General features: G+C 51.9%; 2 protein-coding genes across 6 annotated transcripts in view; one reads left to right on the top strand and one right to left on the bottom strand.

The window, feature by feature from the left end:
- The window catches only part of SETDB1 (SET domain bifurcated histone lysine methyltransferase 1), a 29,819-nt gene extending 24,251 nt beyond the window's left edge, over nucleotides 1-5,568 (top strand). For 4 of the 5 annotated variants that reach the window (XM_082649145.1, XM_082649146.1, XM_082649144.1 and 1 more), the window contains 8 exons: nucleotides 1,342-1,511; nucleotides 2,240-2,868; nucleotides 3,658-3,686; nucleotides 3,800-3,932; nucleotides 4,208-4,373; nucleotides 4,717-4,928; nucleotides 5,176-5,264; nucleotides 5,430-5,568. In XM_082649145.1, the coding sequence (XP_082505271.1) occupies nucleotides 1,342-1,511; nucleotides 2,240-2,868; nucleotides 3,658-3,686; nucleotides 3,800-3,932; nucleotides 4,208-4,373; nucleotides 4,717-4,928; nucleotides 5,176-5,264; nucleotides 5,430-5,547 (1,546 nt within the window). In that variant the 3' untranslated portion in view covers nucleotides 5,548-5,568. The remainder of the gene's footprint in view (nucleotides 1-1,341; nucleotides 1,512-2,239; nucleotides 2,869-3,657; nucleotides 3,687-3,799; nucleotides 3,933-4,207; nucleotides 4,374-4,716; nucleotides 4,929-5,175; nucleotides 5,265-5,429) is intronic. The other variant, XM_082649147.1, reaches the window with a different exon arrangement.
- Nucleotides 5,569-7,062: 1,494 nt separating this feature from the next.
- CERS2 (ceramide synthase 2) lies at nucleotides 7,063-15,003 on the bottom strand (the record flags this gene model as incomplete). Its single annotated transcript, XM_082649191.1, has 11 exons — nucleotides 14,891-15,003; nucleotides 9,949-10,122; nucleotides 9,405-9,522; nucleotides 9,094-9,212; nucleotides 8,807-8,864; nucleotides 8,651-8,701; nucleotides 8,322-8,414; nucleotides 8,007-8,135; nucleotides 7,674-7,780; nucleotides 7,383-7,536; nucleotides 7,063-7,203 (listed from the first exon to the last, which is right to left on the bottom strand). The coding sequence occupies exons 2-11, from the start codon at nucleotides 10,119-10,121 to the stop codon at nucleotides 7,063-7,065; spliced, it is 1,143 nt and encodes a 380-aa protein (XP_082505317.1). The 5' UTR covers nucleotide 10,122; nucleotides 14,891-15,003.
- Nucleotides 15,004-15,909: the final 906 nt, after the last annotated feature.

Below are 15,909 nucleotides of genomic sequence, written 5' to 3'. Positions count from 1 at the left end.
ATCACAAGACAATGTACTATCTGGCTCCTTCCTATCTCTCTACTTCCAAAACTGTTCCAACCACACTGATATTCTTCAGTGCCTGGATCCAGTTCACCCAGTGTTTGCCAGCCTACCTCAAGAGGCTTTGTACGTACTGTGCCCTCTTCTTGGCATCCTTCCACTGTTGTTTGCATGATTATCTTCTTTAACCTTGAGCTCTCAGCTTTAATCTCATCTCCTCAGAGAGACCTTTCCTGGTCACTCTAAAACTAGGTCATTTTCACTCCCTTCATTCTCTCATTGAGAGAGTGTCCTTTAGTATCTGTGACAACTTTATTTTATTTGTTGACTTGTTTTTGTTCTCTTTTCCGTTAGAAGGTAATCTCCATGAGGGCAGGAACCTTGTCTGTCTTGCTCACCATTGTATCACCAGCAGCTAATTTACCCAGTGCATGGCACATAGTAACCATTCAAATTTTGTTGAATGAATGAATGAATGATACTCAGTATAGCTACTCTGAAAATCTCATGTGTTGGTGATTAGACCTGAGATCAAATTCTGGCCTTGTTGCTTCCAAGCTGATCCTGTTTTATCAGCTGTAAACAGAGTATATGAGCACTAATACTTTCCCAACCCCGGTGGGGTTTTAAGGGACCTAACAAAGATGCTTCGTTTCTTTTTTTTTTTAAGATTTATTTATTTTTGGCTGTGTCGGGTCTTAGTTGCAGCACATGGGCTCTTTGTAGCAGCACATGGACTTCTCTCTAGTTGTGGCGTGCAGGGTTTTTTTCTTTCTCTAGTTGTGGCACACAGGCTCCAGGGTGCGTGGGCTCTGTAGTTGGTGGCACACGAGCTCTAGTTGAGGTGCGCGAGCTCAGTAGTTGTGGCGCGCAGGCTTAGTTGCCCCGCAGCATGTGGGATCTTAGTTCCCTAACCAGGGATCGAACCCGCATCCCCTGCATTGTAAGGCGGATTCTTAACCACTGGACCACCAGGGAAGTCCCTTAATTATCTTTATTTTATGTATCTATTTCTACAAATTGACTTATTTTAATGTCTCTGAATCCATATTCACCTCATAGTTTGCTTAGCTTTTCTCCAGTCATTAGGCATTCTGTTATTCACTGTTACTATCTGTAGTGCTATAAATATCTGTATCAGTCACTTTTCCCCCTTCTGAGTTATTTCTTTGGGCTATATTCCCAAGTGAATCAAAGAGCATAGACAGTTCAGTAAATCTGCTCATTTAGATCATTACCTGATAAATGATGACACCTTAAAAATTATAAAAGTTCTGTGTATGTAATGGATGCTCTAGTGATCATGTTATGATTGATTTTATTGTGACCTCCTCCCAGAGTTTATGAGTGTAACAAACGCTGCAATTGTGACCCAAACATGTGCACAAACCGGTTGGTGCAGCATGGACTGCAGGTTCGACTGCAGCTCTTCAAGACCCAGAACAAGGGCTGGGGTATCCGCTGCTTGGATGACATTGCCAAAGGCTCTTTTGTCTGTATCTATGCAGGTTGGTGATGAAATGAAAGGGTTGCTTTCTGGGGTTAGGACACGGTGGGACATTGAATCATAGACAAGTTGAACTTAAGAATGCTTAACATGTGAACTGGGGGAAAGGGGAAGCCAGAATTTTCTTCTATAAAGAACATGAGTGATGTGCCTGTCTGGGTGGATCAAGAAGGGACAGAAGTGCTTCAGGAGGACGAGAACAGAAAGGGATGAAGGAGTGGGATAGGGAGGGCGGGAGGGAGGGAGACACAAGAGGGAAGAGATATGGGAACATATGTATATGTATAACTGATTCACTTTGTTATAAAGCAGAAACTAACACACCATTGTAAAGCAATTATACTCCAATAAAGATGTTTAAAAAAAAAAGGGATGAAATTGTGGACATGATGTTTCAGCAGAGAGACATGATAGTAGAGTCCAGTGTTTCATTTTTTCCCCCATCACTCCACTCCACCCAGAGATTTAGCATAACTGAAGAACTCTCTTTTGGTAAACAAAGTAAAGGGGAAGAATGGGATGGCAGAAAGGGCAAGATTTAAAACTATAGTAAGTTCCGCTTATTCTCATAGTTAAGACGCTAAGAAGGAGGTATCATCAAAGAGAAATGAGACACCATAATGGAGGCGATTTGACTCTCTTTGCTGGTGGGCTGGATATTGATGGAATGAACTTTATTCTTTCTAAAAGCACCTCATAACCCTGGAAGGCCTTTCTCTTCATTCCCAGGCAAAATCCTGACAGATGACTTTGCTGACAAGGAGGGCCTGGAAATGGGTGATGAATATTTTGCCAATCTGGACCATATCGAGAGCGTGGAGAACTTCAAGGAAGGATATGAGAGTGATGTCCCCTGTTCCTCTGACAGCAGTGGTGTAGACTTGAAGGACCAGGAAGATGGCAACAGCGGTACAGAGGACCCCGAAGAGTCCAATGACGATAGCTCAGATGATAACTTCTGTAAGGATGAGGACTTCAGCACCAGCTCGGTGTGGCGCAGCTATGCTACCCGGCGGCAGACCCGGGGCCAGAAGGAGAATGGATTGTCTGAGATGCCTTCCAAGGACTCTCGCCCCCCAGACCTTGGGCCCCCACGTGTTCCTGTCCCTCCATCGATCCCTGTAGGTGGCTGCAATCCACCTTCCTCTGAAGAGACACCCAAGAACAAAGTGGCCTCGTGGTTGAGCTGCAATAGTGTCAGTGAAGGTGGCTTTGCTGACTCTGATAGCCGTTCATCCTTCAAAACTAGTGAAGGTGGGGAAGGTCACGCTGGGGGAGGCAGAGGGGAGGCTGAGAAGGCTTCCACCTCAGGGCTGGGCTTCAAGGATGAGGGTGACATCAAGCAGCCCAAGAAAGAGGTAAGCAGTGGCAGGAAACTCTTGAGAATTGTGGCTTTTGTATAACTTTTTTGTGGTAACAAACAATGTGGTCTCACCATGAGTCTTTTTTTTTTTGGCCGTGCCACGCAGCTTGTGGGATCTTAGTTCCCTGACCAGATATCAAACCTGTGCCCCCTGCAGTGGAAGCGTGGAATTCTAACCACTGGACTGCCAGGGAATTCCCTCATGAGTCTTCACATACAGATTATTTACTTGATGGATATTTCTGTGGCAAATCTGATTAACCTACCCCTAATACATTCCTAGTGTTGGTTTAAAGAACCAAATTATTTTAAAGTCAGCCTGCTGGGGGGAAAGTATCTGATTTATTCCAAAGTGAAGGGTTTATAAGTAATTTTTTTTAATTGCTGTTTCAAGTTATCTACATCATTGCTTTCTTTTATTATAGTAGAATGATCTTACAAGAATTGATCTTACGTGTATTTTTAATGATGTTGAAACTTAGCACATTACAGGTGGTGAACTGTCCCTTGTCCTCGTAAGATTCTGCCCATGGTGTTTTCCGTGTACATTTTTTAATGCCCTATTGTTGGGAAGGGTTAAAGACCCCTCCCAGGGGGGCTTCCTGATGAGAATGATTGTTACTCTTAACTTGCAGAGGAATTTCTTCACACACACTCCACTTTAGATAGTGTACCTGTTACTGGCTAATGTCTTTGGAGGTCATTTGAGGTGAAGTCTGTAATCGTTGGATTTGTTATCCAGGACCATGAAAACATTTAACCCTTCACTTGCTCTCTTTTCCAGGACCCTGATGACCGGAACAAGATGTCAGTGTGAGTGCCTCTCTCTTTGACCTTTTTCCAAGTCTACCTTCTCTAAAGCCTACAGAAGTAGCCTAAGAAACATCCAGTAACCTGACCCCTCTCATGTCTTCCTCTCCCATCAGAGTTACTGAAAGCTCTCGAAATTATGGTTACAATCCTTCTCCCGTGAAGACTGAAGGACTTCGCCGCCCACCAAGTAAGACTAGCATGCATCAGAGCCGACGACTCATGGCCTCTGCTCAGTCAAACCCTGACGTAAGTGACCTTTCTCAAGCTGCACCTTACCCAGCTTTCTGTTTTATTCATAGTCTGAGTAAAGGAACATTCTCACCTCATCAAGTCTGTCACCATAATTACTGTTACATATCTTATTTCTCTGGCCTTGACTTCCTGCCTCATTTTCCTTCACCCAGCATCTAATCTTGCTATAGTCTGAGCTCCTTCCTGCGTAACCATAGGTAAAAGCAGGGATTCAAAAGGGCCCTCTCCATTTACCCTTATTCCTTCTTTTCACCCTTCCGCTTCCCCAGGACATCCTGACACTGTCCAGCAGCACAGAAAGTGAGGGGGAAAGCGGGACCAGCCGAAAGCCCACTGCTGGTCAGACTTCAGCCACAGCCGTTGACAGTGATGACATCCAGACCATCTCCTCTGGCTCTGAAGGGGATGACTTTGAGGACAAGAAGAACATGTCTGGTAGTCTGGAAGAATTTGGGGGGTAGTAGGAAAGAACCAGTTGGAGGGAAAATTCAGATCCTGAGGGTTGAAGCATCTCTGGGAGGGCTCCCTGACTCCCAGCTAAACTGTTAATATCAATGTTTGACACATCCCTTCCCTCTCTTCTTCCCAGTTCCCTACTCTTTTCCCTCAGCCCCTTTATCCAGCAGATCTAATCCTGCTTGAAAAAAATGCCACCTAGGCTCTTTGCCTCAGAGTCCCAGCTTATTGGTATTCCTGAGCTGCCCTGGGTGGGATAAAAATGGAAGTAGAATATCCAGTCATGAGGTAGGACAGGCCTAACCCCATTCTTCCTGTCCAGGTCCAATGAAGCGCCAAGTGGCAGTAAAATCAACCCGGGGTTTTGCTCTTAAATCAACCCATGGGATTGCCATTAAATCAACCAACATGGCATCCGTGGAAAAGGGAGAGAGTGCACCTGTTCGAAAGAACACACGCCAATTCTACGATGGGGAGGAGTCTTGCTACATCATCGATGCCAAGCTTGAAGGCAACCTGGGCCGCTACCTCAATGTGAGACCCCTTTCCCTCACCTGTATGTGCTGATTATCCCATGGTCCTCACATTTCTAGTACTTTTAACACAACTATGTAAACCCACCTTTTCTTGTTATAAATTCTTGATCTCAAAGGATCTTTCAAAACTTCTCTGTTGTGATGGGGAGGATCAAATGGCATTGTTTTCATCCAACTCTCACTCACCCCACAAAGCCAGATTCTGTTTCCTTAGTTCTTATTTGAATCTGTCCTTAACCCTATAGCACAGCTGCAGCCCCAACCTGTTTGTCCAGAATGTCTTCGTGGATACTCATGATCTTCGCTTCCCGTGGGTGGCCTTCTTTGCCAGCAAGTAAGAGGGAGTCAGGAAAGGGGATGGTTGGGGAGGGGCAAGGACTACAGAAATTTGAAGGGTCGCTCCTCCATCTGTGATCCGGCGCCACCTGCATGCTCAGTCACCCCAGGTGCCTGGGTTATCTGCCGTTTCACCACACTCCTTCCTTTTCTTCCTCTTCAGGAGAATCCGGGCTGGGACAGAACTCACCTGGGACTACAACTACGAGGTGGGCAGCGTGGAGGGCAAGGAGCTGCTTTGCTGCTGTGGGGCCATCGAATGCAGAGGGCGTCTTCTTTAGAGGACAGCCTTCTTCCTAACCTTCCGAACCCTTCCTGAACTGCCCTTTCCTCAGGAACTGGGTCTTCCTGACTGTTGAATTCTGACCCCCAGGTCTCTAGTCTGGCTACTCCCCCAGCTCCTAGTAGATAGAAATGGGGGTTCTGGATCAGGAGATCCCTTCCACTGTGGTGCTAGCAGGCAGGGCCCCTCCCCCACCTCCTGAGGCATAGAGGTGGGAGAGGTCACCACTCTAACCTAGGCCTGACATCCCTTCAGTCCTCCTGTTGCTCACCCCTCCCATCCTACATTTGTTCAGGTGTTCATGCTTCTAACAGACTTTATTCCTAGAATGAGGGCTGTGTATTTTATTATCCCTGGTTTGTATTGTTTCTTGAAAGTCTTTTAACAAGATGTTAAAACTAAGATTGTGATTTGATTTCTCTCCCTCAACTCCCAATTCGGGGTCTTTTGATGAGAGAGCTGTTTTCCCCCATCCTTCCCAGTGGGCAGCTGTCATTAATCTTGACCTTTCTCTACTTTTGCTTTTTCTTACTTGCCATCTGAAATTTTTAAATGTTATGTAACCATGAGGAAGGCATGAGGAAGACTACCTTAGTTTATTTAGTTCATCCCTCTTCTCAGTTCTTAAGAGTCTCAAACACTTGTTGCCGTGTTTTACTTAATCTTTAATATATTTTAATTAAAAAAACCATTAACAGTACGTTTTGGTCTGAAGTGGTCCCTCTGCTGAAACGCCAGGCGCTAGCTGTAATTCTGGCTTTAAAACCAAAACCCCCAATGTTTAATAAATAAAAATTAGAACTAGTTGCCATTCTACACTCCAAACCAGCTAGCCTAGGGAAAGAGGCCAGAGAAAGGAGGCAGTAAGATCTTGGACCTGTGACTACAGGGACAGCTGGCAGAGAAATAACAAAAGACTGTCTGAGCAGTCCCCATTGTGGCCCCCACTTTTTGGCAGAGGTAGGATAAGGGTCATGTGCACCCTCCTACACTCAATTCATTTGTATCTTAGGAGGGAAAAAGTTAAAAGCTCAGCTTTGGTTTCTGGTCCAAGTTAGGGAGATTAGAAAGGTGAGCCTTGGTCCAACTTTGGCAGAATGAGGCCCACGGGTGGGACAGTAAGGCACGACCCTGGCTCTGGAGGTCCGGGAGTCAAAGGCAGAGAGCTAGGGCCAGATTCTGAAGAATAAGGAATGTGAGTTGTGACCCCCACCCCCGGAGCTGAGGAAAGGTCTCGAAAGCAATAGAAAGGACAACTTGGAAAGTAGAGAGGAAAATAAGACCATCCCCCGCTCTAACAAGGATATAACCAACCTCCCCTTCCCTGGGGATAGGCTGGTTAGAATTTGGTTTAAAGGCAACTGGGTGAAAAAGCAGCAGGGGTGGGGACACAGAGAAGAACACCGTCCTCTCGCTTTCTCCTTTCTCCCCAGAGCTTCAAGCGACCCTGTGGGGAGAGTGGGGTAGTTCCTTGGCTTTATGCATTAATCTGAGGGGCAGCAGGGACAACGGTTCAGTCATTCTTACGATGGTTGTTATTGAGGATGGGGTGGCCATTGGCTAGGGGCCGGCTCTTTGCTCCTCCCCCAGCTGCAGCCTCCTCCCCCTCTGAGCTCTCTGTTTCTTCCCGGTCACTGCGTTCATCTTCTACCAGCTGTGGAAAGGGATGAGAAGGGTTACAAACCCCTAAGGACTGCCTCTCTCCGTAGGCTTTTTCCAGCTACACCCAGGGCCCCCCAGTAGTTTTTAGAGGGTTGCTGATATGGGAAGGGAATTTGGGCAGTACTAGAGTTGAGGGGAGTAGGGCCTACACAATGGGGACAGAAGCTTCACCTTTCCAGTTATGAACTTGTGGGCCATGCGCAAAATGAGGTAGGCCCAGAAGATATGCAGCAGCTGTAGCACTCCCATCATGAAATTGAAGAAGTAATAGCCAAAGAAGGCAGGATAGAGCTCCAGTGGGTACACCAGGGTGCAGTGCAGGATCCTTGGGATGAAAAGGGAGAGACAAGAACTGTGAACACAGAAAAGAAGGGGTTAAGATGGAGGACTGAAAATGTGGGTGCGGAGCAGGGAGACTCCTGATTTCTTGAAAACAGGAGTATAGTGTCGCCTCCTACTCACCAGAAGGGCAGGATGACCAGTCGGGTGATGATGAAGACAATGGCGAAGACGATGAAGATGTTGTTGCAGGTGTTTTTCCATCCCGCATAGTTAAACATCTTGGCTGACTGTGTAGATAGCCCCCATCCATCATGAGCTCCCTACTCTCCTGTATACGTTCCTATGTACGCCCCAGTTACCACACTGGCTCTGTGCCCCCAGCTCCTTGATCCCAGGAACATCCACCCCCCACCACAACTACCCCACCACCACCACCCCACCGAAAATGGATAGAGGGACAGAAGAACCTGCACCAGGGTCTCTAGGCTTGAAGAAATGCCCAGAAATCCTGACCTCCAGCAGGTAGTCAGAAGAGTCATGCAGAGCCATGATAAGAGTCCCTGCTCGGACGTAACTGGCAAACCAGGAGAAGCTAATGAGGATGATGGTGGCCACGTGGTGGATGATCTGTTCCTTGAAATCCTGTAGAAAAGATGCAGCCTCCAGAGGACCTTTTCCTGGTCCCTAGCCTCCATTCTTCCTCCCCCTCACCTTTAATTCCACTTATCCCACAACTCCATCCAAAGCACCCAGAAGTCACAGGGGAGGCTATTCATCCCAGGGCTTCATTTTGGCTCCTAGGCTTAATGGCACAGCCCCTTGACCCACCTTTCGCTTGACATCAGAAGCAATGCTGAAGAGCAGGGACCAGTAGAAAGACAGTTCAATCATGTAGTACCAGTACTGGGAAGGGATGACGCTCTGGGAGAGGGGAAAGAAAAGAGGAAGGTAAGGGACCCCAGAGCAACTGGACTCAAGGGTCTCACCTCTCCAAACCCAGCCCTCCCAGAACATGAGGTTATGTTTAGCACCATGACTCCAGTCCTTTCTGTCACATATTCCGAGATCATCTCTTCACAAGAATGTGTATGTCCTAATCCTATCCTACGCTGGTTCTCTTAATCACCCCATGTAAGGAATCAGGACCCATCTCGTACCTGTATGGGATATCCCTCCCAAACTTTCCTCATGTCATAGAACCAGGGTTTCTGCAGAGAGATGGTGAGAGGTTAAAGGAGAAGGGACCCAAATTCTGTGGCCTCATCCCACCTTGCCAGAGAATCTACTCCCACCTCCCAGTAATCCCCACTCACGTCTACAATGACAGCCATGCCGGCAATGAAAGCAATCAGGTAAAACGTGAATCTCCAGCTGGAAGAGGAAGCAGAAATAGCTAGGAGAGTGGGGTGGGAGAACGGCACAGCCCTCCAACCAACCCCCAAGTACCTCCCTCCAGATAGCCTCTCACGGATATTAATAACCGAATTTCCCTCCTCAGCTGGGTATAATCTCCCTGCATACAGCTATGACCCACCCCTCCCACCAAAATACATCAGACCTTCCTCTGCCGTCCAGTTTCTATCGTTCCAACCTCCCCTACCTTGCTTCTCGGAACTTCTTGAGGAGACTGGGCCGGTCCTGGTTGCGGCGGCGGCGGAACCAGCGCTCTACCTGGCGGCCAGAGAGCCCGCTCTGCCGTGACAGAAGCTCCACCTCTGCCTGAGTGTAGTGAAGAAGCCCATTACACTCCGCTTCAGAACTCAGCAGCACCCCACCCTCTGCCAGTAATGACCCAAGTTGGCCCCACTGCTTTCCCATCTCTTCCGCCACCAGAGCTGGCATTCCAACCCTATCTCCTCCTCACTCCCCACCAGAACTCGTAACTCCCAGAACAGGGTCTGCAGCTCATACCTGTTTGGGCTGCTTGCCACTGGTCAGGTAGAAATGCTCCAAAGTGGGGTTGAGAGGTGCCCGCAGCCGAGTTTTCTCTTTTACATTCAGGAGGGCAGCCAGTGGTGTAGCCACGTAACTGGGGAAGGGATATGAGTGAGGACCGTCTGGCTCTCTTGAAGCACCTCAGTCTCCTGGTAGCCCCTAAGCTAGGGGGCTGGCGGGGCAGGGCTGCAAGCTCAGACAACTTTATCCTGGGCCTCAGTTTCCCGGCAACCCCCTCTCTGGCTGCCTTGGGCTGCCCATAGCTGACAAAGCTGCCTGTGTTCACTAGCGACCAGGCGGGTGGAGGGTGAGAACAAATAACCATTGAAGGAAAGGGCCTGGGGGTGCTGAGCCCTCAGAAAGACAATGCTGCCTTCAGTAGGGGGCACACAGTAGGCAGGGACCTGGGTGGTGAGAACACCAGGGTCCAGGACCAATTAAACAGCAAGAGACAAACTTGAAGTACAAGAAACTGTGGCTGGCAGCCAGGGAAGGCATAGGGGTATGTTGGTATGCTCACAGCTCAAAGAAGTATCGAATGATGAGGAAGAGCAAGGCCAGGGGTAGTGTGATATAGAGGTCTGAGGCTTTGGCGTAGACACGTCCATCTCGGTCTTCTAGATCAGCCCAGGTTAAGTTCACAGGGAGCCACAGCCGTTCCCACCAGAAGTAGTCATATAAGGTCTGGAGCATCCTGAGTGAGGAAGGGGAAGGTAGAGGGCATCAAAGCAGGCAGCAGTGTAAGAAGAGACAGATGAAAAATTTCACAGTGTTAACAGAAAGAGCAGGGGCAGAGACTCAAGCCCTGGGTTTTGGTCCTGGCCATGGGGAAAAATCAGTTTCCCCATCTGAAATATGGTGGCTTTCCAGCTCTAACATTTACTATGCACATCAACCAAAGGTGATGCTAACACCCCGTAGAAGTCCTGATTCCCTAGACTTAAGAATCTTGGGGTCTCTCCATCATTTTGCTATCCTCAAGTGGAGGACAGGCAGGATCTGGCCCTAGAAGCTGTAGCCAACAATCTTAACTAAAGTGAGAGGCATCCTCCCTTCCCCGCACTCTCCAGCCTCCCCCTAGTGCCCCCAAGCAACCCATAACTGGAAGCTTCCTTGCCAGGGAAGCCCAAGAAAGGATTGCAGGGTTGGGGCAAACCCTTCCTCCTCCTTCCCTCTAAGCCACTGAGGCAGCAGGTCCTAGGGAAAATTAAGAGGCCTGAGTAAAGCAAAATTATGCTCCCAAAGAATGCTGAGCTCCAGGACAACCAATGGACATCACAATATTGCACACAAGATTAATACCCCATGCCAGGCCATCCAGTTCCTAAACATAAGGCAGAAGAACCCTATCTGAAGCCTATCCTCAGAAACAAAATGAAGACAAGGCTTCAGGGAGTCAGGGATTGGGGGACAGAGAGTCGAGACAGCAGACTAAGACATCTGGTAGAATTAGGAGCTATTTCTTATTAAGGCTCATCTAGAAAATAAAGTACTAGTCTGCGTGGGGAACACCCATCACAAATACCCTCAGCTAGGAAAGAGCTGCTGCTTTCCCCCGCCTCCCCCCTTTCCTCCACTGAAAGAGAAAGGATCTACAGGGTGTTAGTGACTACTTGAATACCTGAATGAGGAAGGGAATGATCTGGGGCCCAAGCGGGGACAGCAGCTGCTTGGAGTTGAGAGAAGCAGCAAGATGATCCTTAAGAGACAGTGATGCTGGGACCACACAACACCTGGCAGTCCTGGGACTGAGCAGTGAACCCAGAAGGATGACAAGGGCAAATCTGCCAGGCTCCCGACCCCTCGTTCTCCCAGGAGGGAGGCTCGGTGGGTGGTATCCAGGCTGGCCTTGAGACTAAAAGCTGACACAGAAGGAAGGTAGTCCCCTCCCAGCCAGGGAGGAAAGAGAGTTGGGAGATTGTTCTCCGCTGTGAACTGGAGACCAAATGGTGCCGCTCTACAGCTGAAGGCTGATCGTATCACAGCTGTGCTGGGCTGCTCCTCCGACGGCTCCGCCCCCACCCACCACAGAAGCACTTGCGAAATCCCTCTCAGCCTGTCACGGGTCTGTATTCCAGCTCAAGGACTTTACCCTCTTGTCCCCACTCCTGGTCACTGCTCTCTCAGAGGTCAGCACTGTCAGTAAAGGAGCTTCAGCTCCACCCGCCCCCAGCAACACACACACACACACACACACACACACACTCACACACACACACACACACTCTCCAGGCCTCAGCTCCTGAGGGTACTGCCGCTTCCCCTTCCACCTCAGCCAGAAGAAATACTTAATTAGTTAAAAGAGATGGAAGCCTTTTGAACTAAACAATATTAAAACACAATTATCCACAGTAGAACTCTCCCCACACAACCAGGCGCACACACACACACTTTTTTCCTGGAGAGAAGTTGTAGAAAATTTAGTAGAGAAGGGACAAGGCAGAATGCCTAGATGTGGTGGCACACCTCTGGCTCTTCCTTTCCAACTTTTTTGCTTAGCTTGATTGGAGGTGAGGAAATAGACCTGACCCAGTCACCTCACTGCTATACCTCTTGGAGCCCAACTTCTCCTCCATTGAGGTTTAAAGCCAAGGGCACTGTCAGGCCTAGAAATTGGGTCCCATCCCTGACCCGGCTTCCGGTCAGTGGAAACCGGCAGGGAAGTTTCTCTTGTCACAGATATTGTGAGGATTAAAGATTCAGAGGGCTGGCTGGGGTCCTGGAGGGTATGAGTGGAGCCCCTCTCCCTGATTCCTGGGGTCCAGGAATGTCTTATGCCAGTCTGATCCTGACAAAGAAGATGAGGAGCTGGGGGAGTAGGCAGAGGGTCAGAGAGAGGTCAAGGGCAAGCGCCTGGACAAGATCTCAACCCCAGGACAAGACAGCACCTGTCCCCTTCCTGCTCCAAGCAGGGAGAGTGGAAGATGGTGTGAGCAGGAGAGCATGATGTGTCAGGAGTCCAGAGAGGCAGATTCTGAACTAGGGCTCTCTCACACCTGGGTTTCAGGCTTTCTGTGACCATAGCCCTCCCTTGCCACCCAGTACTTCCATTAGCAGAGGAGCAACTGCCCCAGCCCTGCCCGTCACCCCCCAGGGCCTAGCCCAGCAGGGAGAGGCACCAGATTCAGCAGGGTCAGGACTTCTGACTCCATGTGACGGGGAAGGGAGGACAACAGGGGCTCCCAGCCGGCCTCATTTACACTTCCCCACAGAACCAATCAGTCTGCTCCCAGTGGCATCCCTGGCACACCCAGCCAAGTAAAGGGATCCCACAAACAAAAAGCTGGGTCAAGAAAAGGGGATGTTCCCTCAGGATAGGGAGACAACCCTGCTTTTCTGGGTCACGTTACTTAATCTCCTGGTGGAGAAAATCACACCTATAAATATTTTTCCACTTATAGAATTTACTCCCCCACACACATGACAAGACAATAGTGTGTGTGTGTGTGTGTGTGTGTGTGTGTGTGTCTGTCTGTCTCTCTCTCTCTCACAGACACACATCCTCACCCAGAGACCCAGACACCACTTTCTGAGGCACAGGCTGGAGAGGGGCCAGCAGAGCGGGGATTTCGTGGGCACTGGATTACCAGCAACATGAACAGGGCTCCGCCCAGCCCCCAACTTTTGCCCCAACTCTGACTGACCTGTCCCAGACCCTCACCGATGGACGAAAAGGGGCAGAAAGTCCCCATGGGGGCTTGTAGACCCAGCTGGCTAGGAGGGCAGAAGTTTGAGTCTGGGACGAAGAGATCTCACAGACTCAATGGGATAACGGTCCCAGCAGCTCTCAGTTTGGAGGAATAATTAAGGAAAATATAACAGGATCAGTAAGTAAGGGAAGAGAGAGTGACAAAGAGAGGGTCCCACAGACTCCCAGCTTCCACTGAAGCCTGAGGGACTACAAAAAAGAAGTGGAAGAGGACCTGAATAGTCCTCCTTGTTGAAAACTTTTTCAGGGAGCAACAGCAGGTCATGAACTAGAAGGCAGCGAGCAATGGATGAAGCCAAGAAGAAGTGTGTCATTGCTCCAGGCTGCAGTATAGGTCCCAAAATTTTCATTTTTCTGAGCTGCCCCACCAGAGGCCCCAACACACCCGAATACTGCATGAGACTACAGCCCCCATGGGCAGGCGGAAGAGGAAGATGGGGGGCAGGAGGGGGTGTGTGCAGAAGGCACAGTAAAGGATCAGCCAGCCTGTGGCCAGTGACAGGGGAAAGTGGAAGCCCTCCTTCCCAGGGGGAAAGCTGGCCAGAGGCCCCAGTGAAGGGAGTGGATTGTGGGGCATCACAGCAGACAAGGAACTCTCTGTCTTCAGAACAGAGGGTGTGCAGGTCGCTGTATGGTTAGGGCCAGGCCCAGTGGGAGGAGGCTGCAGACAAGTCCTTACCCTTAGGAGTCCCATCACAAGCACTGTCGGCCACCCACATGGGGCCCAGTCACCTCGACTCTGGTACGGGACAGCAACCCTTCCAACACAGATGTGGGAGGGAGTGATCACCTGCTGGAAGCCTTCCCTGATTCAATTCTCTGGAAAGAGGGGCTCAATCCATTGCTCAGGATCCTCAGAACCCCCTGCTTCCTGGACCTGTCTACTCAGGTGACAGACCAGATTTTGATGCCAAGAACCTGGCTTGGGAAGTGAACCCCTAAGCTGAGGCCAAAGACTATAATCACACACATGCAATTAACCTACTCTCCAGAGAGCCTCCGGGCCAAAAATTAGCCAGGAGGGGAGGCCCAGAAAACCCGTTTCACCAGAAGCTCCCCCCGACCGCAGCCCCACACACCCCATAACGGTACAAGAGCCTTAGCCTTGGGGGGCCGGGATAGACACTTAGAGCCGCACCTTCCTGTTTCCCGTTAAGCACATGGACGCTCTGACCTCCCTCCCGGAGTGGGCACAGTGAACCGGTAAGAAAAAGCAAGACCCTCCACTCTCCTCCCACTCTGTAGCCACGGGACCCTCCAGGCCAGGGGCCACGACGCGGGCCCGCAGCCGGGCAGGGGGCTCTCATGCAAGTGGTCACCGGAGCTGCCTACTCCCCGACAAAGGGGCGCCTGGGGCTCAGCTGTCCGCGAGCAGCCCCGCGTCCCCACCTCCCGGTCCCTACCTGTTGCCCAGGAAGGCTCCTCCAGGCTTGGGGCGGCGCGCCCAGGGACGCCCAGGCGCACGGCCAGCCTGCCCTCGGACGGCGCTGGGGGCCCGGCCGCTCCCGCGAGGCGCTCCGGCCCGCCCTCCCCCAGGCCCGCCGCCATGAGCGCACCTGGCAGAGGCCCCGAGCCAGCTGCGGCGCCCCGCGCCCGGGCCCCTCTCCCCTCCTCGGCCCGCTGCCTTCCCCGCCGGCCCTGTCCGTGGAGCCGCGTCCTCACGGGACCCCAGTTCTCCCAACTTTTCCGCGCCGCGTCCCGCCCCACCCCTGCGCGCGGCGCCTCGGGCTCCCGGGAGGCCGTCCCGACTCACTCGGCGGCGGCGGCAGCGGCGTCGCGGAGCTGGCCGGGCCGGGAGCCGCTGCTCCGTCTCTCCTCTCGTCCGAGCTCCGGGCCCCCTCCGAACTGGCTCCGCTCACTCCTCTCCTCCCCCTTCCGCCCGCCTGCCCTCCCGACCGCCTGCCAGCTCCCTCCCTCCTCCCCCTTCCGCCCGCCCGCCTGCCCGCTCCCTCCCTCTCCCTCCTCCTCCTGCCGCCCGCCGAGCCCAGCCGAGCTGAGACCGAGCCCAGGCAACCCGGGAAAGAAAGGCCGCGAGCAACACAGGAGCCGGGAGACTGGGCGTGGGCCTGCGGCCCGGCGACGAAAAGGGAAAGGAGGGCGGGCGGCGGGGCCGGGGCCTCGGCGCGGGGCAGCCGCGCCCAGCCACCGCCGCCTGCCACCGCCCCCTTCCCGGCCCGCGGCCCGGGGCGAGCGGCGGAGACCGAGGCGAGGACTCGAGCCCTCGCGGCGCCCGGCCGGCGGCCTAGCCAAGTAGAATCACCGCACTGGGGGAGAAGTCCCCGATGAGGGCTGGCAGTGTGGCGACTCTCCCAGTCTCTCCGTTAGAGGTGCGCTGTAGTCCCGGGCACCCTGGGACAGACCCGCGAGGTCCCCGGGGATCGGGGCGCGGAGCGGTCGGGCCCCTGCACCACTCCGCCCGCCCCCAACTGAGGTCCTCGACCTCCGCCCGGCTGCGGCCCCCAGTTCTCTTTGCCCGACCAATTGCCACACTTACCCCCTCCAGACCCACTGGGCAGCGGAGGGAGGGTGGCTCCCCGGCTCCCGGCCGGCGCAGCCTCTGCGAGTCCATCCCAAGTGCCGCGCGCCGAGGCCGAGCACCTCCAGGGCCGACTCAGGCAGCGGACCCTCGAGATTCGGCTGCCCTTCCCAGCGCAGAGCCTGCGACCCCTAGGGCGTCCCCCACCCAAGACCTGCCTTAAAACTCACAGCGTTTCCACCCAAGTGCTGTAAAACCTACCCCCAGTGGCACACATAACCTCCAGTAGCAGACTC

The sequence above is a fragment of the Grampus griseus genome (genome assembly GCF_964374135.1).
Source record: "Grampus griseus genome assembly, chromosome: 1".
NCBI lineage: Eukaryota > Metazoa > Chordata > Mammalia > Artiodactyla > Delphinidae > Grampus > Grampus griseus.
This window is presented reverse-complemented; position numbering and strand designations above follow the sequence as displayed.